The sequence below is a fragment of the Pleurodeles waltl genome, chromosome 12 (genome assembly GCF_031143425.1).
Source record: "Pleurodeles waltl isolate 20211129_DDA chromosome 12, aPleWal1.hap1.20221129, whole genome shotgun sequence".
Lineage (NCBI taxonomy): Eukaryota > Metazoa > Chordata > Amphibia > Caudata > Salamandridae > Pleurodeles > Pleurodeles waltl.
The window spans coordinates 519,640,315-519,666,267 of NC_090451.1; the positions used below are offsets into that span (position 1 = coordinate 519,640,315).

A 25,953-nucleotide genomic window follows, 5' to 3' on the forward strand; every position below is an offset into this window, starting at 1 on the left:
GAAAAGCATAAGGGAAACGGGCATGACGTGGACCAATTAACCTCTGCAGGTCACAGACCATTTTGAATGTGTTTCATCTTTTCTTTGCCTCACAGCGAGGCAACATGAATTCTATTCTCCTCAAGGTGGGGGTTCCTCAATCAGGCCTTTGCTGGTGAAGCTTAGCTGTCATTGCAATCAAACAGCAGGGGTGAAAGTGGCAACCGCTGTTGTGTGCCCCAATTGATCTTAATTCAGTCCAAGATGAGAGTGCCAGTTTTGACCCTAGCTGCCAGGTCTGTTGGACTCATGAAGAACACCATCCCTCTCTAATTGAGCAACCATATTTCCAAAGGTCCGCAGCTCCTGCTTCATCATCCTACAAGCACCCACCATTGCCTTAAACATTGCCCTCTGGTAAGCACTTTGGAAGACTCCCATTCCATCAAATGGGAGATGGCAATCCCACTATTCTCCTCAAAGACATGTCTCCGAGAAACACCCAGTATAGCCCAAGTCTTCAACGATAGAAGGTTGGAGCTTCCAAGTAGGGACTGGGTTGATCACTCCCTCACCCCCAAACAATTTCAGTAATAGTAGATTGTTTGAAAGCGATCCTACCTATATATTCAGTATGTGACAAATGAAACTGCAGCAGGATAGTACAAAAGATGCAGACCAGTCTAACATAGAAATTGTGTGGGGGTAAATAGAACAAGTATTCCCTTCTACCCAGATTATTTGTCCTCCAGTGTCAGCCAGGGGTCAGTGCTAAAGTCACTGCTCCTGTGCTTTAGCATTCTGAATTGTGGGCAGAGGAAGCAATGGAGGGTACAAGCTGTCTAATTGGGCATGTCATGTGCACAGATTTCACCAGGAGCGTAGAGCACTTTAATTGCGGCTGGTTTGTTCTGGGGGAGTAAATATTACCCAAAAAGGGCCACCATGCTAATAAGCCTGCCAACAGTGCATCTCTCTTCGTTATTGAGTTTAGTTTCTAAGGGTGCAAAGAGAACGCTCAGCCTGACACCAGTCAACGCCCATGTACAAATGCAGAATGTATTCTAAAAGCATTGTCCCGCCATCCTTTCTGCAGTCTGGCATCTTTAGTATGTTTTAAGTCTTATTCCTAAATAAATGCTATCTGTGCAACAGGACTTTAGAAATAAATTACGTGCCATTTCTTCATGGAACTCATGCCCTGGACATTACAGGTTTGAATTCTTATTTCGGCCATTGAAGATAATGGAATACAATTATTGAGCATACAAGGACTTGCTCCGTTTCCTGCTGAATCTATGTGGTCACTGTCCCTCCAACAGATCGAGCAGGGATTGAAGAACTGGGTGACTGATCTCTCCCAACGTGGCTAGAGCACTACGGCCAGCACACGTATTGTAGCATGAATGGTTGGTGAACAGGCACAAGAGAATTGTGTTCTAACCTATTTTCTAGTGCCCCGTGATAGGACCCAGTTCAGCTGCGGGCTTACGTTACAGCTTGATCCAGGAGCGACAGGATAAGGAAATCCCCAGCTACACAGAGAAAAAAACTGCTATTTTGTGGCAGTGATGTAATGCAGCGTGAGAAGCAAACACCTTGCATGAGTAAAGTAGCCTTTTAATAGGAGGATAAGCAGAAAGTAAAGTGACTGGTAACAAAATGAAGAGTTTCATATAAACTCATTGTGAGCAAACATGGTGTGTTATATGGTGTGGTTGTGACCTCACCGTGTAATACACTCCAACCCCTCTACGTCCAGTCAGGTTTTGTTTGATTAACCTGTATCTAAACACTGGTTAGTTGTGGTTCTGAGCAGTCAGGCTTACACAAAGAAACAGGTGTAAAGCATTTACACACTACCTAAGCAATTGAAGAAGAGAGAAATGAGAAACTCCGGAAATCCAACACCAATTTTTAAAAATAGATTACATTTTAATGTAATTTTAGACCCCAAAATGAAAACTTGTGTAAGTATCATTGCAGTTTTACTTAGAATTACTTTAGGCAACCAGATCCAGCAGGGAGCTAGTCAGGGGGATCAGCAAGGTCCACAGAAAGTTACCTTTCCAGGAAAAGCAGCCTTTAGTTCTGTTCCTGCATCAGTGGCTTCTTACCATTGACTTCTATGGTGTGGTCGTGATGCGAGGGATAACTGATGCTGAAGAAACCGTGCGGCTGCCAGGGTTCTTCCTTTGGCTACTCTTTGCTCCATGAGCTTGGTGTGGTGATCCTGGCTACAGGAGTCAGTGTCCCTCAAAGTCCTCAAGTTTGGCAGAAGTCCAGTCACCCAGTCTAGCTGTTTCAGAATTTCTCTTCTTTTGACATTAACTTGCCTTCTGAGCAACCTAGCAGAGTCCAGCGGAATCTGAGGCAGCTTTAGAGCATTGGGTCTTTGTCCCTTGTGGTTCCGGTGGCGATCGGGGATCTGGGCTACCAACTTGACCTGGCATTCTGCTTCTTCAGCTGTCGTGGCCCTGTGCTGTGAACAGGTGGTCAGCCAACTGACCCTTAGAGTCTCTTGCTTCCAATGGGCTCAGGGGTCGCCTTCTTCACAAGCAGGACACAGCAGGCACAGTTCCTTCTCCTTTTTTACCCATCAAGTACAGCAGGTGCAGTCCACATTGATGCAGCCTCTTTGCTGGTTCTTCAGTGCAGGAGGGCAGTACTTTGTTCTTCTCAAGCCCAAGATTGGAGTAGTGGGTGCCCTTTTTATGGCCAGAAGATACTCTCATAAGGGGTCCCAATCACTTGCCGGTGGGTTGCCAGGTTCCTCCCGCTTGATGACAACTTCCTGTGAAGTGTGGCATCTAGCTATCCCAGAAGTCTCTCTTCTGCTCCTCTCAAGATGGCAGAAACCCTCTCTCAACGTGTAGAGCTCCTTAGCCCAACCCAGAAGTGTGGTTACATGTCCCTGAAAAAAACGGTTTGACTATTGGTTTTCCCTCTGTCCCCAGTGCTAGCCTGACTGCTTAACAATGGAGCAGCCCTTCTTTCAAGTGTTTTCCATTTGCCCTTCAACAGTGGTTTCTCCTTTGAAGAATGCCTTTTGGGCTAGCACCCGTATGGCTTTCTACCATTGAGAGGCAACACCTCTCCCCTACACAGGTTTCTATTAAGTCCTTTCCTGAGAGTCATTTACACATCTCCCCAGGAGGGCAAAAGGCTGTGTGTGAGGGCAGTCCTTGTGTGCAACCGTAAAATGGCACAGGATTACTTGAGCATCTAATGTGGAAACTTCTAAACTAAATTCGATTTAACCATTGATTCAGTCTTAATGCACTAGGACTTTCAATAACTTTCAGTATCCACTTTTATAGTTCCAGTCAGAAATTAGCAGGACTGAGGTGTTAACCTATAACTCCGCACTCACCAATGGGACTACTAGCCTTTACCACAGTGAAAACGACAATTTAGTGTTTTTACTGCTGTAACATGTAAAAGTACATGTTCCGCTTTTTAATATACGGGACCCTGCCGTAAGACTCGAGGCCTACCTTAGGGGTGACCTCTGGTACCACAAATTAGGGACTTAAAAGTAAATTGAGCTACGACAATTGTGTTAGTCAATCAAACATAAACTGCTTCAAGGGTCAGAGCACATGCACATAGCCCTGATTAGCAGGGTTCAGAGCATTTCAGATTGATTACACCAGTGCCCAGTAGTCAAATGAGGGCAAAAAGTGGGAATGCATCAGCAAAAAGCCTGCTTCTTTACAGTCATCTATTTAGAAGTGATTTTGAGGAGGCTTCTAGGGTAGCACTCTTTGGGAATTTAAAGGACTACTCTTCGAAATATGTGAAAGCCATGTTCTCCAGAGAGCCCATAATAGTTGAGGCAATGCTCTTTCTCCCATTTTGTGCTTAATCTAGTGAGGGGCATGGGTGGGAGGACTCTGAGGAGTCTGGTGCACATATCTGTTGGAGGGCTGAATGAATGTTGGGGCCATGAGGGTGGAGGTCTTTTTTGTAGAGGAGTATTGATTTACCCAGTCTTTGGCATCCTTGTGATGCTTGAGAATGTGTGCACTGAGCTCCCCTGAATTTCAGTTTCACCGATGAGTGGAATGCTGCAGATCCAGTTCTCAGAGTTTCTATTTAAACCCAGTGAGTAACACTTGATGATGTACAGCCGGAGTGTAGTCTGGAAATCTCATTGTCTTGGCTTCTTTAATTATATAGTACCCAGCCAAATTGTCAGCACCAGGATTGTCTTTGTCACAAAAGTACAGCGTTTTGGCCCCTGCTGGCCAAGGGGAGAAATTTGGGCGAGCTTGTAGTCGACCACAGTGGGCTCTTTCCACAAAGCAGATGTTGGAGAAAACAGTTGGCTCGACCATACTTGCAAACCTATTCCACAAACGTCAACTGAAACTTGCCTTCTTGACTTGCCTATGTTGCAGTTGTTACTGTAGTGGGTCTAACTTGTCATATACTCAGCCCTGCCATCCAGAAGTCTGCACAATCTATCAGTTCCTTAACATGTTTCTGCATATCTGATGCCTGCGGGCGACAGCTTCTGTAGGTCCTCATGCAGATTCCCTAAGTCGACTACGCTGGCATCCTCTTCAATAACCAGAGTATTCCTGGTGTCTGCAATGGCTTGCAGGATCATATCCAGCTTGTATGAGGGCATATGTTCTGCAACTAGTACATCTTTGGCCTTCACTGGGGAACATGAGGGAACCAAAGAGTGTTCACTACTCATGACTGTTGTCCTGAGAGAACTGAGTCTTGACAGCTCTTCTGGAACCCACTGTCACTTGATGAGTGTGTACAAAAGATTGGTTTAGAGTTTACCAGTCAGCCCACCTTACCCTATGACCCCAAGGTGGAAGCAAATGAAAGCAGGAGGTCTGAGCAGCCGCTGCCATTAATAGACCCCAAGAGCAATGACCAGAAAGCATGCAGCCAGCCACCTGGGTCCCCTGGTCATCAGGGTGCTCAAGGTAGAATGGGGTGAAGCCCTCCTCAGAGTGCACCTCTGCAAAGTTCAAATAGGCCCAGGCTAATGTTGCCAGCCTGCCTGGTCGATGGTGCAAAGTAAATCTAGTGTTGTTCGAACTCAGTCCAGAGCTCCTCCTAAAGACCAATGTTGCTTTCAAAATGATAGCGGTCCGATCTTTAGGCTCTTGGGTGATTAGCCGACTCCACTTGGATTTAGTGGTTGAAAGAGGACAATGAGGGACAGTATAGCACATTTCACATGGAACACCTAGCCCTCAGATTCTATGAGGGCCAGAATGGGGAGTGATATTCTAAATGCACTGGTCCGCACAAGCAATGCCAATATAAAAGGGTGAGGGTGGAGAATTCTGCTCACCAGTGATGGTCTTCTGATGAGGCCTTCCAAACCTGTAATTGGTGGTCCTCTAAGGTCACAGAGTTGGGCAGAATAGATCCACAAGGCTGAGTGCCTCCTGTCGGGACAGAATGCCCTGCAACGAAACCTTGGCTTCAGGTGATCACAGGTTCACAAAAGCTCAGGCTGCTCCTCAGTCAGGGCCCTGCAGTGTGGTGTTGGGTGCCACAACGTGTCACTCCGTAGCCCCCTAACATGGGGTCACAGAGGGATTACACTGAGGAGACGGGGTCCAAAGTCCCAGGTTCGGCGGTGAAAGTCTGTCATCAACAACAGTGGTAGACACCCGGGCCTAATGCTCTCCCCCCCCCCCCCCCCCAAACCACCACCATAGTAAGGAGGGCCCTAGCGGTGAATTGAGCCGCTTCGTCATCAGAGGAGTATGTTGCATTCTTCGAGTTGCAGCATATTGCCCACAATCATCAAGTTTCTCAGTGATGCTAGTCTCATGGTCATTTACACGCTCCTCCAGGTCCTTAACTTCCCTCTATCTTTCATAGATCTATTTGTTAGTCAGCTTTGACTGCATTGATTCAATCTTTGAGTTACTGATATGCATGGAGCAGGAAGTGTTTAGTGACATTGTGATCTGAGCCCCTGGTGTTTCAGGACTTGCTCCTCTCTATGGTCCTTTGCCATGCATTTTGCTGCTTATTTTACAGGTTGGATTTTGCTGGAGAAGTCTTTAATGTTTGGGTCTCTTATTCCAGCCTCCACTCATTTTGTCCTTAGTACTTTTTCCAGACTTAGTTATCACTTGGGTTGCTTGTTGGACTAATTCGGTGGTAATGGTTTCAGTTCTAGCTTTCAAGTTACATATATGGAGTTATATATGTAGGTGATCCTACAATCCGAAATATGTTATGTCTGTGTTCTTGGTATGTGTATTGGCAGTATTCCATTTGTGGCATGTAGTCTCCGGTGTCAACATTTAGGAGTTTTCCCTGTTTGTACTCTACTTGTCCTTATTCTACTGATCAGCTGCAGGAATCATGTCCGGTCTGTATCACTGCCTCGGATCGGGTCTTGCTATAAAAGGGTGGGGGAAATTCCCTCTAGTACCACTGCTCAGCATTCCAAGGCACCATTGAGTGCTGATGCCCACTCCTCAAGAAAAGGAAGTAATCCTCTCCCCTGGCTTCTCCTACCTTTTGTTTCAATGTGTTAGATTCATTAGGCATCTGTTTTCTCCTTTTGACTCTTAGCTGGTCTCCTTCTTCAGCTTATGTGCGTTGCAGTGCTCGCAAATCACTCAGGTGCCAGTTTGGTATCGTCCTCTGTAATAGACTCTGGAGATGTTGGCTCACTGATGGTTCATTTCAGTTTCATTGCCACGGGGGCTTTATGTCCACTGTCTATTATAATAGATGAATTTGCATATCACCGTCACCTCCCTAATTTAGGCCTTCTTTTTGGGCATGAAGGAACTTGGCACATCACTGATGTGTTTTAGGGGTCACCACTTAGGCACTCATGGGACACCAGTCAAAGCTCCCTCATGCTTTAGACCACAGCGGTGCTACACAGTTAAATTGGAGGCTGGGTTTAGCTCTTAGTTTTTATATTCACTGTTTAAATAGGTTGACCGCTGTTGCTGAATATGGACTAGGTACTATAAGGATTAAAGCACTAGGAGCCTATACACAGAGAACTGACCATTGTTAGCAAAATTATTGGGTTGTAGTGATCTTCCAGCTCCTTGAGAGAGTTGACATCCACACGACAGACCAATTTCTGATACTTTATCCAATATGGGGTTGAGGCTAATCCCTTAGATCGGGCCAGGCAGAGGGTTACAACCACTAGAACAATATACAGCATGGCGGGGTTATCTTCTTTGCCCTGAACGTAGAGTTGACTACCTTGCTTTGTTTCATGTGCAAACTTTTTATACTAGATTACGATTGCTTCAATAAATGTATTGAAAACTTACCTCGCATCTTGTGTCTTGCCTTGGCATGCGTAAGTAACTGAGCGAAAGGGGTATGATCTGTAAGCATGGATTCCTTATGGAGTCGGAGTGTCATGTTCTGGTTGCCATAATAGTCACTTACCCTTTTGGTTAAGAGGTTTGGATGAGGCACTGTGAGCAAGCCATGAGTTAGGCCAACATACACTAACAGTGTAGGTTTCACTTAGCCTCCATACTCTGCAGTGCTATCCTCTAAATATGCAGTCCTGTTATCTAAGTAGGAACCGCATAACAAACACTCTATCTTAAAGTGCATTTTCAGTCACACTTCAGAAATTCCTGTAGCCAAAGTTTTAAACAATCGGTTACAAATTTACAATTTGTGAGATGAAGCATACTTTTGTCAACTATAATAAGACAGCACTAACAGCAGCCGGTATAATTAAGCCTTTTAGAATAAAATGAGTTTTGCTTAAACCTATAACCTGGGGCTTTCAGTTGGTCTATTGTACTGAATAAAAGAACCCCAACAACTAAAGACAACATAGAGAACAAATTAAATCCCACAGAGACTCTATCTCTAAAGGAGCAAGGAGTAAATAGAAGATCAACATAAGCAGCAAAGTACAGTATCTGCAATCCAGAACTTTGTGAACAGGCCTTAGAAACTTTTGCAAATAATGAACTTAACTCTGAACTCTACTGGAATATCTCCCAATCTACTCCAAATCTCGGTACCAAGAAATCGACAGCGGTTCTTTAAACAAATGATACTCTACTTAGGCAATAGTTCACTACAGCAGCTGTTCCTAGACTATGGCACATTTTCTCCACTTTCTGATGTGTGATCCGAACGCAAGACAATCGCTGAAGAACAACCCAGTTTATTGAAACTTGAAGCCAACCTTTTACTTTGATCATTCCATTCCCACATCAAAAATAGTTTTGACTTCTCCCGAATAAACTTATTTTTAAAAGAGGGTATTTTTGTTTAGTAACATAAAAATAGATCAGATTATGATTTTTCTAAAGAAACATAGGGCTGACTCAGCTAATTCTCTTAATTGCCTACCCTTATCGTCTGTGTTAGGGTGGATGTCGAATGTGGCTGGTGTTGATGAGGCAGAGCTGCCTAGCATGAAGCTGGCATCAAGCCTCGTTATACTTAAAGCAGAAGAGGAGAACTATTATTTACCCTGCTTAGCTGCAATGGATGAACCCAGAAGCTATGGGGCTAACTTTCCCCTTCTTGTCTTTAACCATCTCTAAACCGATTTTGCACTTATTTAGGGAAGCTGGAAGGCAAATGACTCATCCTCCCAAGACATCTTACAGCAAGGACGAAATCTATTAAATAAAGCCTGCATAGAAACGCAAGCTTAGGAATGCAAAAACCTCGACAACAAAGAGAACGGCAGGGAGCATTTTCCTTAAGCAAGGATTGCCAAAGCCAGTGCATCTATCAGGTATTTTGTGAAGAGCTCTGCAGAACCACCTTCTGCAGGTGTGTGCTTGGCAAGTGCAGCTTGAGGGAGCTGTGACCGTTTGTTTTAAAGCTCTTTTAGAACTAGGGAAGCTCCTTTTGCTGCTTATAGATCTGTGCTGGCTGTGTATGCAATAAGAAAATACTTGCCATATCACCAAAGCCATGAAGTCAGTCCCACTATGTAACTATCCGCAAAATGCCATGGATTAATAACATGAGCTCTCGCAACGTATAGCTAACACTGTCCTGTCTGTAACTGGATCGTATAAAGAGATCCTAAGTAAACATATGTTGAGAGAAACAAAGTTCCTTCACAAAATTAAGTTCCAACTCAAAATTAGCATTTAAAGATGAATGCTTTGTCTGAGAGTTCTTCTCAACAAGATGGTAAAAACGAACTGCAATAGCGGCCTTGGAAGCATGAGACACACAGTGACTCTCCTGGAATTCTTAAAAGAGATATGAAACTTATCGTTTTACAGCATGTAACAGTTTTTTTTGCAGGTGTTAATTCACTGTTACCTAGACTGCATCTTCTAAAATGAAAAATTAAAAATGTGTGGAAAATGTTTCTTCTTACAGACATGTTTTCTTTGTTAAATTCACCTTCAAAATTGGGGGGAAAACATGTGCTCATGGCACGACTTGCATTGAGAGATTAGCCATACTTATAGCGCGCATGACACGTAAATCATCTTCCTTCTAACTATGTTTGTAATAAAATAATTAGGCATACTTTCTCCCCCAAGGTAATTAAAAAATAAGAAATTTGGAAATCGGAATGCTATCTAGGATTCAGTACATAGCAGAGATTTCATTTAGTGTATTGAAATGCTATATCCTTGATTGATAACTAAGATCACAAGTCAATTTTCCTTACCTGTAACAGTAGTTTTGTAGCTTTTATTTACATATATACCTGTGACCCACACAGCTTCCCTGTAAGGTGGTCACGGCAACAATAAGAAAAGCAGGTGATTGCATTAGTAATCGTGCATGTAGCTTTATATATCGGGTTTAACTTGCTTGTACTGCTAGACGTTAGATAAAGTCTTCATGTACATGCTCCAAATAAAACATCAAAGAAGGTTTAAAAAAAATAAGAAAAGTGAGCATATGCGGGCTGTGGATATTTCTCCATCTACATGCCACTGTAAATTCTTCACTTCTCTAGCTCTGTTTTATTGCACTTTCGTCTTGGGGGACAGTCAGTGTCAGTTCCTTCGGGTCTGTAGTGTCCTGTGCTATTCTTCCACTTGAAAGCTGCATTATCTTACGACCATGAGTTATCAGAACCCTAAGTTTAGAGGTGCCAAGCCATGTGTGGTGTGCTTGTTATTGAGTGCCTTCTTTCTCGGTGCCCATGCATATTCATATGATCACTGCCAACATGTTACTGCCAGCCAATCCTTGATGTCATTTTTCTCTTCTGGTGCTAGTAGGATCATAGCCCACTGTGTGACATTGGTACTACCCAGTCCCCTATATCGCAGCGTGAGGAGTGTGGCAATCTTTTGCTTTATCCCACCCCAGCAAAACTGATTTCTAGGTCGACAGCTGTGGTTTAATGCGCATGGCTTGCCTTCCTTTTGGGCAGTAAGAATGGCAAGTCTGTAAATGTGTCTTATCTTTGAATATTTGTATGGACAGTAAATCAACCAAACATTGCCATTAAATAAACCAAATCATGTAGACGCATTTGTGTGGTGATCTCCAGCCTGAACTCGTCATGATTGGTCATGACCACACATGTACATAAAATCTGCCTCCACAGCATGGTCATCATCAGAAGAATTTGAATATAAATTCTCTCTCCTATGTGGTGTTTGGTATAGAAAGTTGTGTTTCAGTAATTTAAATAGGATATTCCTGCACACCACGGCTCCGGAACCCTAGCATCTGAGACCATCCTGTGTTATCCGTTTCTTTGTCTGAATGTCAACCCTATCTCAGTTTTAGTGATTTTAATGAACCCCCCCACCTGCAACCGAACTGATAAGAAACCTGTACAATATAGTGATAGATCTTCCTGTTCCTCCCATGGTAAGTCATTTGTCCTGAAAAGGTTACACGCCCCACACCCAGATAAGTTTTATTGATTTCTCAGTGATCCAGAAAAGGTCCTATAGGACCGGAAATAGTACTCTAATTTACACAGGTTTGAAGTTTCACGTTTCCAAGTATGTTGCCCGCATGCAGCATCCCTGCTTCAGCTCACCCACCTATTCAAATTAGTAAATACAGACACACTCATAATTTTAGGCATGGACCATAGTGGCAAGCTTGATTCAAATGCTATTTCAATTGTGGTTTGGGATGAGCACCACTTCCAGCAGAAATGTCAAACAGTACATTGCTTTTAGCCATACCACTGCCACTTCGAAATAATGCCTCTGACCACCACTGCCTGGAGTCATGTGAACGGATTTCTTTTCCACTGACTCAGTTTCACTAAACATTTTCATTACCTTCTGTAATTGACCAGATACATTAGAAGCATGTTTAAGGCTTTGAGCAACAAGCGTGGTAATTTTGCGGGAATGCTATTGAAGTAATATAAAAGTCTCTACAATAACACATGGATATCTAGCCGAACCACTAGATAAATTAATTTGATGCGTTCTGTTTCCATTGATAGTGAAAAAAAGTGCAGGACTAGTAGCTGAACATGAAGATGTGAGACTATCATTGTGTGCTGCTTGGTCTCTATGATCGTGTAGCCTGTCATAGAAGGGATTCTTCTGGGATAGGTACTGACCTGAGGTAGGCTTTATAGTGTGAGGGCACATCCATAGTGTAGGTCTGTGATGTATGCACAGTGTGCACATCCAGCGAGGTATCAAACTGAGGTAAAACGTGAAACCCAAGTAAGAATTTTTATTTCCCATCATTTCGCATATTTTCTGTGACCAAGATTTTTCATATTTATCTGGTTTAGGTCAATCCGATTCCAGACCTGTGTCCTCCGTATTAGGGCAAGTTAATTACTCTGCGCCCCAACAAAGGGATCAGAGGTTTCCTCCACTAAAAAAGGTAACTGGCAGTGATTGACCCTTTTCTTTAGTAAGGAAAGCGATTTAGAGGAAGTAGGCATCTGATAATTAGCTTTTCAGGCTTACCTGGGCTGGAACTGCGCAGGCCGACTAACAAATGGGAAAGCCCAGACTCTGGAGCCAACATAGGAGGGCTATACCGTTGATGTTTTAGTGTGAAGGGTTCAGGCAGCTGTGTCATCGTGTGGCAGAGTTGAGGCTCCTAAAGGATCTTTTACCAGAGACAACTTGACGTTGCTATTTTTGATTGGCCCAAAATGTGCAAGTGTGTTGGACGGGGTGGAGGGATGATGTGGTATCCTAAGATTGGCCAGGTCGGCCTGGCCTCTTTTAAAAAAAAAATCCTCATTTTAAAACCCCTGCACAATGGAGAGACATTGGAGAACACCATAGGCCTGGGAGCAACAATTGTGAAAGAATGCCCAGATGGAAGGAGAAGCCATTTGATGCCCTGCAAATATGGACTAAGGACTAATCTCCATCTGACCCCCAGGACTAGGATGGGGGGGTGGGGAAAGCGGAGCGGTGGGACCTGTTTGGGTGGGGTTGTCTCCCATAGGACTTCCGTGGACTTGCTTTGTCTCCACTGCCACCTGGGTGCCCTTCAAGAAGCTAGAGGCTGTTGACCCTAAGGAGTGCAGCAAGGAGTGTGTTTTGCTGGCTGGTTGCAGAGGGGTTGCACAGTGTGCATCACCCACAGGAGAACAACACCTGGAGAAGGGCAGAGAGCAGTTCTGCCACAGGTTGCCAGAAAATCTACCTCCCCATAAAGAGTGCCTATTTAGAGGCCAGGAACTCTGGAGAAAATGTTTCTGGTGCCGAGGCTGGACACTAATAGCAAAACGGGACATAAATAAGTATAATTTGCACTACACGGCTAAAAACATTCCAGCTTAAAAAATTGCCTTTTAAAAAAATTCCAAGCGAGAAACTGAGGATGTGGCACTCATGCATTTAATTTTGAAATATCCCCGGGGTGGTTAGGGCACTGGTTTCGATGCAGCTGTCCAATTTTATTGTTCTTGAAGTAAAAGGCAAGCTTGGGGCCACCTCTCCTGTTACTGCACCCATGGGCCCTCAGCTCCTCAGGGGCCAGCACAGGAATTGTTCTGCCTCTGGGACATTCATCTTGTTGCGCAGTCCACAGGCAGGAGCAGATGACCGAGATGCTCTCCTAGCGAGAGCAGCCATAACAATTGCTTCCGCCAAGACTGGATCAGAAAACAAGGTGCTGGGTCCGGTCTGCTGGAGTGCAGTAACTTGCAGGGAGCCCGTGGGAGCCTTGTTGCTCCCTCTGCAGCTTCCTACGATATTCCAAGGCTGCGGGTGACCAGGTGGGTCAAGGGCACCCAAAAACCAAAAAAACAAATTGCGGTGCAAGCCCACATTGATGAAAGGGAAGAGTGGGTGAGGCCGCTCATTTAACTCCCAGCCTATGAATGTCCCATAATGTCCTACGTGGGCTAATTTGAATATTCTTTTGATTGTGGTGGCCTCACGATAGCTAGGGGTGCCACCAACATTTATTACAGAAGGACAGCTGCATCTCCATCATAATATTAAAACGCAAGTCGCCATACCTCCCTCAGGGATTGAATCCCTGACCCTGGGAGGGATTCTCTTTGTTTTAAGGACTTGCAGAGCTCAAGTTTTTGTTCTTGGGTTCAGGCGTGTGAGTACGCCTTGAAGATTGGACAGTTGCATTTTGTGGCCTGTAGATTGTGAAGAAAGATGTTTTTGAAGTCGAAATGCTTTATTGGCAACATTGATATTGAAAAATGAATGTTTACCATTATAATGAATGCTGTTGATAGGTTCATACTGTGCTTACTCATCTTTAATAGTGTTACAATGTTGAAAAATAACTTCTGGCTGCTTTTACTCACGTGGTAACATCCTGGCAAATCAAGCAAGCCTTCCTCATTTAAAATGACACCCCCCATATTGTGATGTTGAATCTGATGAAGGTGGAGGTTTTGTGACAATGGGGGTTCAAGACTCAGTAGGAGTGTAATGGATGAGGGTGTTACCAGAGGTAGTCCCATATATATATATATATATATATATATATATATATATATATATATATATAATTTTGTAGTGCATATGTAATGCATTTACTTTCCCTTTTTAAAAGAAAATCACTGACTAAACAATAATTTGAGTGTTGTCATTGTGTGCCAGCGAATTGGGAGTGCTAGTCCACACCACCTCCCTTGAGCATACCTTAGACTTCTCTGTTTAGTTACCTTGAGAGAGTCCAGTGCCACAATGGGGTACTTGTTCCAGTAATAAAATAATTGAGGGCCATTTACTTGTGAAGGACTCACATCCTTCACAAATAAGAAGCCAATTTCTTACAATTACCAGTTCAGGTTCAAATCAGTTGTATTTAACTCCGCGCCAAAGCCTTTGCTAAGAGAGTATAATTTGCAAGCAAAAAGTTTGCTTCAAGGGAATGGCTTCTTTAGGCTTGTGTAGAATACATGTTTTTTTTTCTTAGGGATGTGCTAAAGTAAGGTGGCCTCCATGCATTTTCTTATGGCAACTGATGAAGATGATGCCCACTGGGATAGCCACAACTTGTAATAAATCATAATGTTGTCTATGTAGGTACTCATGTTACATTTTCGTATTGTTTTGAAGCCAGTGAAGAAAAAGAAGATAAAGAGGGAGGTGAAGATTCTGGAAAACCTGCGAGGGGGGACCAACATCATCAAGCTAGTAGATACGGTCAAGGATCCTGTGGTAAGGCTCAATTAAACATACGGAGCACTGAAAAGGAGCACCCAGAGGCTTTCGTAGGAAGCCTAGGACCGTAATGTTGGTAGTATATAATTGATAGTGGAGTAGGAAAGTTGCTAATGGAGAGTAGTGGTTTTATTTGGTGGACACTGAAAACGTACAGTATTTACAAAATTAATGTTGATGCATTTGCTCTGTTTAGGTCAGCTGTTTGATTATAAGAAGTCTCTGAATGTGCTATCACTTACTCGATGCTGAAATTTTGATTATAGCTAAATTCCTGGTATATTAGTATTCTTAATGTGCCATCTTGCCCTTTCTTACTTAAGTTGTAAGGAAGCGTTTTATGAATTCCTCTGGGAATTTTATTTGTAAGCGTTCAGTCGATTTCACAAAATCTTACTGTAAATAAACCTAGGTTATATCTGTGGCCTGGTGCCTAGGTAATAATGAGGATCAGTGAGACCGCTCATAGTCTGACCTAACTACATTGTGTAATTTCTTTTAGCAAATCACTTAATTTCCATGAGCCTTGTTTGCCATTATTGACAGATTGACAAATACAAAAAAGTGATTGATTTAATACTTTAATCTCACTCACATGACCCACATCCTGCATAATTGGCAAATTATTTGTTTGCCAAAATTATGAATATACACCACGAGCTAATTCAATGAAAATCACAAATCCTGTCAATCAAATATGTAACATATGTATGTTTTCTCAAATGTTGGTTGCGGAAGGGGCTTTATACGTTTCTTTAGCTGTTTGAAAACGTTTTTTTTTTTTTTTTTCTTCTATAATTTGGATTACCACAGCACTTGATGGAAGGTTGGGGGGTGCACCATGAGAATTGCTCAACATCTAGAGATTGCTGGAGGCACTCAGAGGTGTGGAAAATAACCTCAAAACATTGAGTTCACTGATTTAGAATTGTGATTTTGTAAGAAAAATTGCACGCCACTTAAATTCAAAACATTAATTTCAAATTAACACAGTGAAAAACGCTTGCGTACCAAAAGCAAAGCATGATAATGGGGAACCAGCAATGCATCTGGACACAGATGTCACCTTAGCTTTTTTTCTGTCATCCACCTGTGACATATTTCGAAGTTGACAATTTACTCACTAGGTCGTAGTTTTACCTTGGAGTCAAAGGAAGCTTTACCATCATGAGCACAGAGCAGCGAGTGCCGAAATGAAGAGCTTCAGCATTGAAGTCTCACCGACAATTACAACGCACGCCATAAGAGCATGACTTGTTTGAATACTCTCATGGAAAATACTTATATGAAATTCTGCTCCTGAACAATACATTTCAGTGGTCTGACCTTCATCATGGGACGTCAGTGGCATTTAAGGGTTATTATTAGAAGACCATACAGCACCAATGGGAATGACAGTGGGTGCAGTGTGCCTTAGTGGAAAAACAGGAGTTATAGACACATCAGAATAGAGGAGCAGAGCATGCCTCCCACAAACGTAGAATGCTTCTGCTGAAGATACCCCAACTCTGAACCCCCACACGTATCCACATCACCCATAGCTGCTAGCTTACCCAGGTCCATGCGTGATGTGTTGCTCCAGTCCAGGTTTTTTGCCTCTGAATTCTGGTACTTCAAAACTACAAGTCCCAGAATAAAAAAAAAAAAAAAAAACTGGACTGGAGCAGAACATCACACATGGACCTGGGAAACTTGGCAGGGCTACCAGGACAAAGGCCCCACTTCAAAAAGTAAAGAAACACTCTGGCCTGTCGGATGAGGATAGCTGGGATTAACCTCAAGACAAATGGGCCAGACAGGAGCAGCAGCTCCAAGAATATGGTTGACTTCGGTAGAGAATTGTAAAAAGCTTTTTACTTTGAGAGACACGATGCCCGCAAACTCTATTTGAGTAACACAAAATCTCAATGGGAAAGAAGGTTTGGGCGTTGAAATCATGCACATAAAAGTTCAGTACCCTTGACATTGCAAAAAAGGTTGTCTTTGAGTATCACTTCAGTATCAAAACATGATGGGCATTAATAACAAGATGAAACGCACACAAAGCAAGACCAGCCACCAGATGGGAGACAGTGCAAAATACAGCTCTAGGACATCACTGTATCAATCTTACAGACTCGAGCTTTGAGTTGGCAAGTTTCCATTGTGAGTACTTGGCTTCCTTCTCTTCTATCTCTCCCTAAACCCCATACCTTCATACCTCATGCTTTTTTCTTTCCTCCACCATAACTTCTCTTTTTTTCTATTCTAGAAAGGGTTTCTTCTCTTGTGAGGTACGTATGGGTGGGCCATGAAGCAGTATTGCATACAATTCCAAAGCGCCCGTTCCTGCATTGTCTTTTCTTGTTATATGTGTACCCCCCAACTTTTACCCTTCAACCTCCTACCCGTGCCCTGTTAAGTAATTAGGAAATTTGGTTGGTTGACCACATGTCGTTCATACTTTGTGGCTCTCAGGGATGCAATTGGCCTTGATATTTCGCCTGAGTGGGAACTCTGCACCTTAACTGGCCTTTCACCCCTGAAAGTCTCCTCCTAACATAGTCATAAGAAAGGCTGCAGAAGACCTTGACCTACAACTCCCCTACACCTCCCTTTAGCAGAGACCAAGGCTAACCTGCTTACAGAGGTGTTACACCCAGCTCCTTACGCAGCTGAACCTCTGCTACCTTTTATTGAAGCTCTCACAAGGCCTATCTTAGAAGTATGCCAGAAGCCCGCCACTTCTCCTAGTGTTAACAGAGTTGTGGCCAGGATATACAGGTCTGCTCTGGGGGATCCAACATTTTTATCCACTCATCCTTACCCACAGAATCTAGTCATCTAGGCTTCCCGCATGACAAAATTCTTGCCAGGAGCCTTCCCCACTCTGCCCTTGCAAAGGGAATCCAAGAGATTAGGACACGTCATTTTCAATATTGCCATGAAATCCACTGATGGGACTTTGATGGGCTTGTCCTTATCCCTGCTTCGCTGTGCATGGCTCCAACTTGGGATTTTTTCAATAGGTAAAATGTACCATAATGGATCTCTGTTAGCTAGATCTCACCTTTTAGAGCCAAAGCAGATCTCAAAGGATTTAAGGAGTGAAAGGGCCCCTTTCTGGTTGCCTGGCCAACAGATTCAGCATCTGTGGGATTACAGCAATACCAGAGATTTCAGAGCTCCTTTATGGATTTTTCCTTTCAAAGCAAACACCAGTTTGAATGCTCCTAACAGCAGAAAACAAGCCAACTTGCGGAACCGCCAACTTGCTGAACCACCAATATAGATGATGTGCCAAGGGTAGAGGCCGTTCCTTACCTCTGTTTCCCCTGTCTTTCCCATCCTCCTCCTCAGCCACTATAGGGATACAACCCTAGTTCCCTGTTGGCGTAACACCGTGTGCCAGTTGGAGGACACGTGTTCTCCTTCACAGAGGCCCGAGGGCCATTACTTAAGAGTTATGAGCCTTGCAGATTGTGGAAAGTGGGTATGCCCTACCCTTCCGGCAGGCCCCTCCATCCATTCAACCTGCTATTGCCCACACTCTGGCACTTGTTCACTTGTTCCACCCCCCCCCCCCCTTTATAGTGAGGTCTCTACCTCCTGTTGAAGAATAGGAAGGTGGTCTGCCTTACAGTCAAAGAAGGAATGAGGCCAGGTATGCTGTTCCAGGTATTTCCTGGTCCCAAAGAAAGATGAATGTCTTAATTTTATCCCAGACCTCAGTGTTCTGAATTGGTTCCTGTGAAAAGACAAGTTCAAAATGCTGTTCCTAGCATAATGTTTACTTGCGCTGGAAGCAGGAGACTGGATGGTGTCTGTCAACCTGTACATTTTCATACACCGATTCTGCAAGTTTCTAGGCTTTATGGTGGGATCAACACATTACCAGCTTCAAGTCCTACATACAGTTTGGTCTTAGTTCAGCTTCACAAATCTTCACAAAAATGATGGCAGTGTTTGCTGCCCATCTCAGATACAGAAATTCCAGTGAGTAAGTAGTGAACACAAATCCTACAATCAATAATTCATTATTCATCCAAGTGCTGCTTTATTTCTCAGATGAAAGTTTTACAATATCTTCAGAGTGACAGCCGACACATTTTTCATCCCCTGAACTTTCTCATGGCTGCAAACGATATATGTAGAACAACCAATGTACCGGTCTTTGTCACTGATGAATCAACAATAAAGACACACTTTAACAAAAACGTTTTGGTGGATTGCTCCCTATAGCCATACAGGAGGAGGTTAGCATGTGGTGTAAAAGGTGTCCCATATATAAGATTTCATGACCTTGTAGCATGCTATGTTGAAATTAAAAATAAAAATGCACCGTTTGAAAAGTATAAGACAAAAAACACCAAGTGCTAGTGAGGTGATCAAACTGCACCAGGATCCTGTGATGAGGAAGATAAACATTCTGAAAACGTGAGTAATCATGACCACAAGTGCAAATGATAAGTAAAATATGAAGAGATCATAGGAAAAGTAATGAGAAGAAACCTTACACAAAAGAGCCATGGAAAACAGATAGGGTACCTGTTATGTCTGATGTGACAGAGGAGAATGAAGTATTCAGATCAGACAATTGTCAGATCAATTGCTATGAGAAAAGTAAATAGAAATGACCCATAGCAGCAAAGATTCCATTATAAGCCATTAAAAAGGTGGAGACCCCACACTTAATGGTATAGGTAGGGAAGAAAAGAAGGTGTAAATACCCTGTTGGTATGTATGAAGGCAAAAGGTATTGAGTCAAATCCTTGTGGCGTCTCAAAAGCTGAGTGTTATTCAGTGAAAATGGCCATAAGTCTAAAAATAAATGTAACTAAATGAATGAAATATAGTCACAACACAGGTAAAGTTGTTGAGGAAAATTTGAAAGTCAGAGGGGCTCTCACCTCGTGGAAGTAGCCAGATTTTGTGTCGGACCTTTCTTGTAATGAGAAGGCTGAGAGCGGCGTGCAGTTAAGGATATGTTACAAAAAATGCATTAACTTAAAATGAAACCTGGCAAGATGAAATCTGTGCCTCTCATTCTGAACAAGTGTTAGTTAAAACTGCAGGACAGTGAGGGTTTAATAAACACGCAGTATAGAGCTGTTTTGGATTGAAAAGAATCCCTCTGTCAGCGACCTCTCAATTTTAGAACAGCTCTTTAACCAATGATTTGTTACCCCTGGTAAGAGTGTCTGGGTTTATAAAATACCCTTCAATTCCCTGATTCATAAAACACATTTAACATATTTCAACCTTGGAATGGGCCCAGCATTATCCAAAGGGAGGCAGTCTACATAATCTCCCATGTACGATTAACGTCCGGGGTCAACTAGGTTCTCACCTAAACCAGTAATGGGTTCATTTTAATTCAGTCCTCTATATAGTTGCACCAAGTTCCAAATGGCAAGCGATAGTAGAGAGGGACTGTGGTACTGCCAGCAAATTACGCTAGAACTTGTTTTCAATTATATGACGGGACTCCTCTTTTTTTTATAACCCCATACTCCTGCTCCGTAGGTCACTATTACAACACAATTATTAGCATTATAGATTGCAGAAAGTTCATTGACCGGTTTTTGCCCCAAACTTCTTGCAAAGTTCAAAACGGAATCAGTTGTTTTCTGGAAGTGAAGGAAGCGTGATCTAAATAAAAAGTCCCAACTCATAATGGAATCAAACTCAGTTCCCAAATCATAAAAATTATTTACTTTGGCTATCTCAGTATCACCCAATTGAAATTTTACAGTTTTTAGGTTGAGCGCTCAAGCCCTTTGACCTGTTGTAAATATTGTGGGCTTTTAACCATGCCCATCACTTTCATTTGTTCCTGGGCTTGCCTTTCAAAAATCACTTGATGTCATTGGTAAATGCTTTACATTTGTCCCTCCTTGAGGCTTTGTTACATGGATTATTGAAAGATTGCCAATATACTTCAGCGTGGGTGAACTATTTTTTAAATTTTGTCTCTCCCCTTTATGCCTGCATGGCGGCCATGGCGCTCACAGCATGAACAGGCACAACAGCGTGAACTCGATCGGAGGTATTGGAGTGCCAGTCACAATGTACACAGTTACCTAATCAGAGTCAATTCTTGTGGCTCTCCCCTTTAAACACTTGAAATTGATAAATGCTTTACATAAAACAGAAATCCTCAAAGTGAAAGAGGCTGTCCTGGCACAGCGGGAGAGTTGATACTACAGGATTCACTGTACTCGTTAAAGTTGTCCCATAATGCTTTCCAGGGCATTACTTTTTCAAAACATTTTTGCCCGTAACTTAGACTGTGATGGTCCTAGGACATAGGAGCACCACCAAATCGTTCACAACAAAGTGCTCTTTCTGTTTACATCATCCCTGGGTCCCTACACTGGGTTAGTGGGGACCTTAAAATAATTTCCCCTCCCACCATTCAGTGTCTTTTTAAGTGCTTTCATGGCTAGAACGTTTGTTTTACAGCTGGGAATAGCCTGTGTTTTAAGGGCCTGTTTGTAAGATCATTGCTATAGGCCTGCTACCTCTGAAAATGTGTAATGCACTATGGCCTCTATGGGTTAAACACATAGTTAAACTGCATTATTTATTGCCATTTCTTTTTGTGTGGTTGTGCCCTCTAGGGGCTACCTATATAGTTACATGACCGTGTTCCTTACAAATGCTATTTTCATTATGGTATCCTCTAGGGGCTGTTCTAATCATTAGTCATATCAACATACTAAAATATTCGTGGCACACAAACTTGCCCCATGATGCTTTGCAGGGTGTTAATTTCACAAAACATTTTAGCATATAAATCAGCCTGTGTTGGTCCAAAGATAATGGGGCCACCTTCAAAACATTGACCACAATGCTTTCTTTCTGTCTACATTATCTCTGGGTCCCCACACTGTTAGGGGGGGGGACTCCAAAATAATAACCCCTACCACCATTCGTTATCTTTTTAACTTCTCTCATGGCTGGAACTTTTGTTTCATAGCTAGGTGAAGTAATTTTTTATGGGCCTTGTTTGTAATAATATTGCAAAAGACCTGATAGCCTTGAAAATGGGTAATTCACTATGCCCTCTAGGGCTAAATATGATTACAGTGCATTACTTTCTCCCATTCTTTATGTGGTTATGCTCTCTAAGGGCTGACTGTATGGTTACATGTCGACGGTTCTTCCAAATGCTATTTTTATTGTGGTGTTCTCTAGGGGCTGTTCTGAGCATTGCAGTCAACATATAATATTCCTGGCACAAACACTTGCCCCATAATGCTTTGCTTGGCTTTACCTTTCCAAATCTTTTTTGCTTATAACTCAGCCTGTGGTGGTCCTAGGACAATGGGACCACTTTTAAAATGCTCTTCCTCTCTACATCATCTCTTGGTCCCCACACTAGGTTAGTGGGGATCCCAAAATAACCCCTCCCATCATTCAGTTTATTTTTTTCTCATGGCTGGAACGTTTGTTTTACAGATGGGAGAAGTTTTGGTTAAATGGCCATGTTTGTAATATTGCATTAGGCTTGCTAGCCCTAAAAACGCCCTCTAGGGGCTAAGTATATGGTTACACTGCATTACTCTCTCTTGATTTATTCATGGGGTTATGCCCTCTAGGGGCTAACAATATGGTTACATGACTACGTTTCTTACAAATGATAATTTTGTTATGGTGCCCTCTTTGGGCTGTTTTGAGCATTCAAGTCTAATGCCAAAAGTTTATTTCTGATAAAGCCTTATATGATAATTGTATATGTTTTAATAAGCTCTCCTTATTACAGTTATGACCGTGGTTCAGGTCAACTTAACATCCTTATTACACTGACTGCTTAAACACTCTTGATATATTTAGGTGACTGTAGGAAGTTGGCTCTGTATGTGCTATTTCAAAGTAAGGAATAGCATGCACAGAGTCCAAGGGTTCCCCTTAGAGGTAAAATAGTGGTAAAAATAGATAATACTAATGCTCTATTTTGTGGTAGTGTGGTCGAGCAGTAGGCTTATCCAAGGAGTAGTGTTAAGCATTTGTTGTACATACACATAGACAATAAATGAGGTACACACACTCAGAGACAAATCCAGCCAATAGGTTTTGTATAGAAAAATATCTTTTCTTAGTTTATTTTAAGAACCACAGGTTCAAATTTAACATGTAATATCTTGTTTAAAAGGTATTGCAGGTAAGTACATTAGGAACGTTGAATCATTTCAATTGCATGTATACTTTTCAAGTTATTCACAAATAGCTATTTTAAAAGTGGACACTTAGTGCAATTTTCACAGTTCCTGGGGGAGGTAAGTTTTTGTTAGTTTTACCAGGTAAGTAAGACACTTACAGGGTTCAGTTCTTGGTCCAAGGTAGCCCACCGTTGGGGGTTCAGAGCAACCCCAAAGTTACCACACCAGCAGCTCAGGGCCGGTCAGGTGCAGAGTTCAAAGTGGTGCCCAAAACGCATAGGCTTCAATGGAGAGAAGGGGGTGCCCCGGTTCCAGTCTGCCAGCAGGTAAGTACCCGCGTCTTCGGAGGGCAGACCAGGGGGGTTTCGTAGGGCACCGGGGGGGACACAAGCCCACACAGAAATTTCACCCTCAGCGGCGCGGGGGCGGCCGGGTGCAGTGTTAGAACAAGCGTCGGGTTCGCAATGGAAGTCAATGAGAGATCAAGGGATCTCTTCAGCGCTGCAGGCAGGCAAGGGGGGGCTTCCTCGGGGAAACCTCCACTTGGGCAAGGGAGAGGGACTCCTGGGGGTCACTTCTGCAGTGAAAGTCCGGTCCTTCAGGTCCTGGGGGCTGCGGGTGCAGGGTCTTTTCCAGGCGTCGGGACTTAGGTTTCAGAGAGTCGCGGTCCGGGGAAGCCTCGGGATTCCCTCTGCAGGCGGCGCTGTGGCGGCTCAGGGGGGACAGGTTTTGGTACTCACAGTCGTAGAGTAGTCCGGGGGTCCTCCCTGAGGTGTTGGTTCTCCACCAGCCGAGTCGTGGTCGCCGGGTGCAGTGTTGCAAGTCTCACGCTTCTTGCGGGGAGATTGCAGGGTTCTTTAAAGCTGCTCCTTTGGATAAAGTTGCAGTCTTTTTGGAGCAGGTCCGCTGTCCTCGGGAGTTTCTTGTCGTCGTCGAAGCAGGGCAGTCCTCAGAGGATGCAGAGGTCGCTGGTCCCTTTGGAAGGCGTCGCTGGAGCAGAGTTCTTTGGAAGGCAGGAGACAGGCCGGTGAGTTTCTGGAGCCAAGGCAGTAGTTGTCTTCTGGTCTTCCTCTGCAGGGGTTTTCAGCTAGGCAGTCCTTCTTCTTGTTGTTGCAGGAATCTAAATCTTTAGGTTCAGGGAAGCCCTTAAATACTAAATTTAAGGGCGTGTTTAGGTCTGGGGGGTTAGTAGCCAATGGCTACTAGCCCTGAGGGTGAGTACACCCTCTTTGTGCCTCCTCCCAAGGGGAGGGGGTCACATCCCTAATCCTATTGGGGGAATCCTCCATCTGCAAGATGGAGGATTTCTAAAAGTTAGAGTCACCTCAGCTCAGGACACCTTAGGGGCTGTCCTGACTGGCCAGTGACTCCTCCTTGTTATTCTCATTATTTTCTCCGGCCTTGCCGCCAAAAGTGGGGGCCGGGGCCGGAGGGGGCGGGCAACTCCACTAGCTGGAGTGTCCTGCGGTGCTGTGACAAAGGGGTGAGCCTTTGAGGCTCACCGCCAGGTGTTACAGCTCCTGCCTGGGGGAGGTGTTAGCATCTCCACCCAGTGCAGGCTTTGTTACTGGCCTCAGAGTGACAAAGGCACTCTCCCCATGGGGCCAGCAACATGTCTCTAGTGTGGCAGGCTGCTGGAACCAGTCAGCCTACACAGATAGTCGGTTAAGTTTCAGGGGGCACCTCTAAGGTGCCCTCTGGGGTGTATTTTGCAATAAAATGTACACTGGCATCAGTGTGCATTTATTGTGCTGAGAAGTTCGATACCAAACTTCCCAGTTTTCAGTGTAGCCATTATGGTGCTGTGGAGTTCGTGTTTGACAAACTCCCAGACCATATACTCTTATGGCTACCCTGCACTTACAATGTCTAAGGTTTTGTTTAGACACTGTAGGGGTACCATGCTCATGCACTGGTACCCTCACCTATGGTATAGTGCACCCTGCCTTAGGGCTGTAAGGCCTGCTAGAGGGGTGACTGACCTATACTTGCATAGGCAGTGAGAGGCTGGCATGGCACCCTGAGGGGAGTGCCATGTCGACTTACTCGTTTTGTTCTCACTAGCACACACAAGCTGGCAAGCAGTGTGTCTGTGCTGAGTGAGAGGTCTCCAGGGTGGCATAAGACATGCTGCAGCCCTTAGAGACCTTCCTTGGCATCAGGGCCCTTGGTACTAGCAGTACCAGTTACAAGGGACTTATCTGGATGCCAGGGTCTGCCAATTGTGGATACAAAAGTACAGGTTAGGGAAAGAACACTGGTGCTGGGGCCTGGTTAGCAGGCCTCAGCACACTTTCAATTGTAAACATAGCATCAGCAAAGGCAAAAAGTCAGGGGGCAACCATGCCAAGGAGGCATTTCCTTACACAACCCCCCCCCCCCCCAAACGAAAGAGGATGAGACTAACCTTTCCCAAGAGAGTCTTCATTTTCTAAGTGGAAGAACCTGGAAAGGCCATCTGCATTGGCATGCCCAGTCCCAGGTCTGTGTTCCACTATAAAGTCCATTCCCTGTAGGGAGATGGACCACCTCAACAGTTTTGGATTTTCACCTTTCATTTGCATCAGCCATTTGAGAGGTCTGTGGTCAGTTTGAACTAGGAAGTGAGTCCCAAAGAGGTATGGTCTCAGCTTCTTCAGGGACCAAACCACAGCAAAGGCCTCCCTCTCAATGGCACTCCAACGCTGCTCCCTGGGGAGTAACCTCCTGCTAATGAAAGCAACAGGCTGGTCAAGGCCATCATCATTTGTTTGGGACAAAACTGCCCCTATCCCATGTTCAGAGGCATCTGTCTGCACAATGAACATCTTAGAATAATCTGGAGCTTTTAGAACTGGTGCTGAGCACATTGCTTGTTTCAGGGTGTCAAAGGCCTGTTGGCATTCTACAGTCCAGTTCACTTTCTTGGGCATTTTCTTGGAGGTGAGTTCAGTGAGGGCTGTCACAATGGATCCATATCCCTTCACAAACCTCCTGTAATACCCAGTCAAGCCAAGGAATGCCCTGACTTGAGTCTGGGTTTTTGGAGCTACCCAGTCCAGAATAGTCTGGATCTTGGGTTGGAGTGGCTGAACTTGGCCTCCACCTACAAGGTGGCCCAAGTAAACCACAGTTCCCTGCCCTATCTGGCATTTGGATGCCTTGATAGAGAGGCCTGCAGATTGCAGAGCCTTCAAAACCTTCTTCAGGTGGACCAGGTGATCCTGCCAGGTGGAGCTAAAGACAGCAATATCATCAAGATAAGCTGTGCTAAAGGACTCCAAACC

The 25,953-nt window shown here is 43.9% G+C and overlaps 1 protein-coding gene across 1 annotated transcript in view; it reads left to right on the top strand.

The window, feature by feature from the left end:
• The window catches only part of CSNK2A2 (casein kinase 2 alpha 2), a 478,508-nt gene that overhangs the window by 79,174 nt on the left and 373,381 nt on the right, over window positions 1-25,953 (top strand). Inside the window, exon 3 of the mRNA XM_069217427.1 lies at window positions 14,439-14,540. Within this exon, the coding sequence (XP_069073528.1) occupies window positions 14,439-14,540 (102 nt within the window). The remainder of the gene's footprint in view (window positions 1-14,438; window positions 14,541-25,953) is intronic.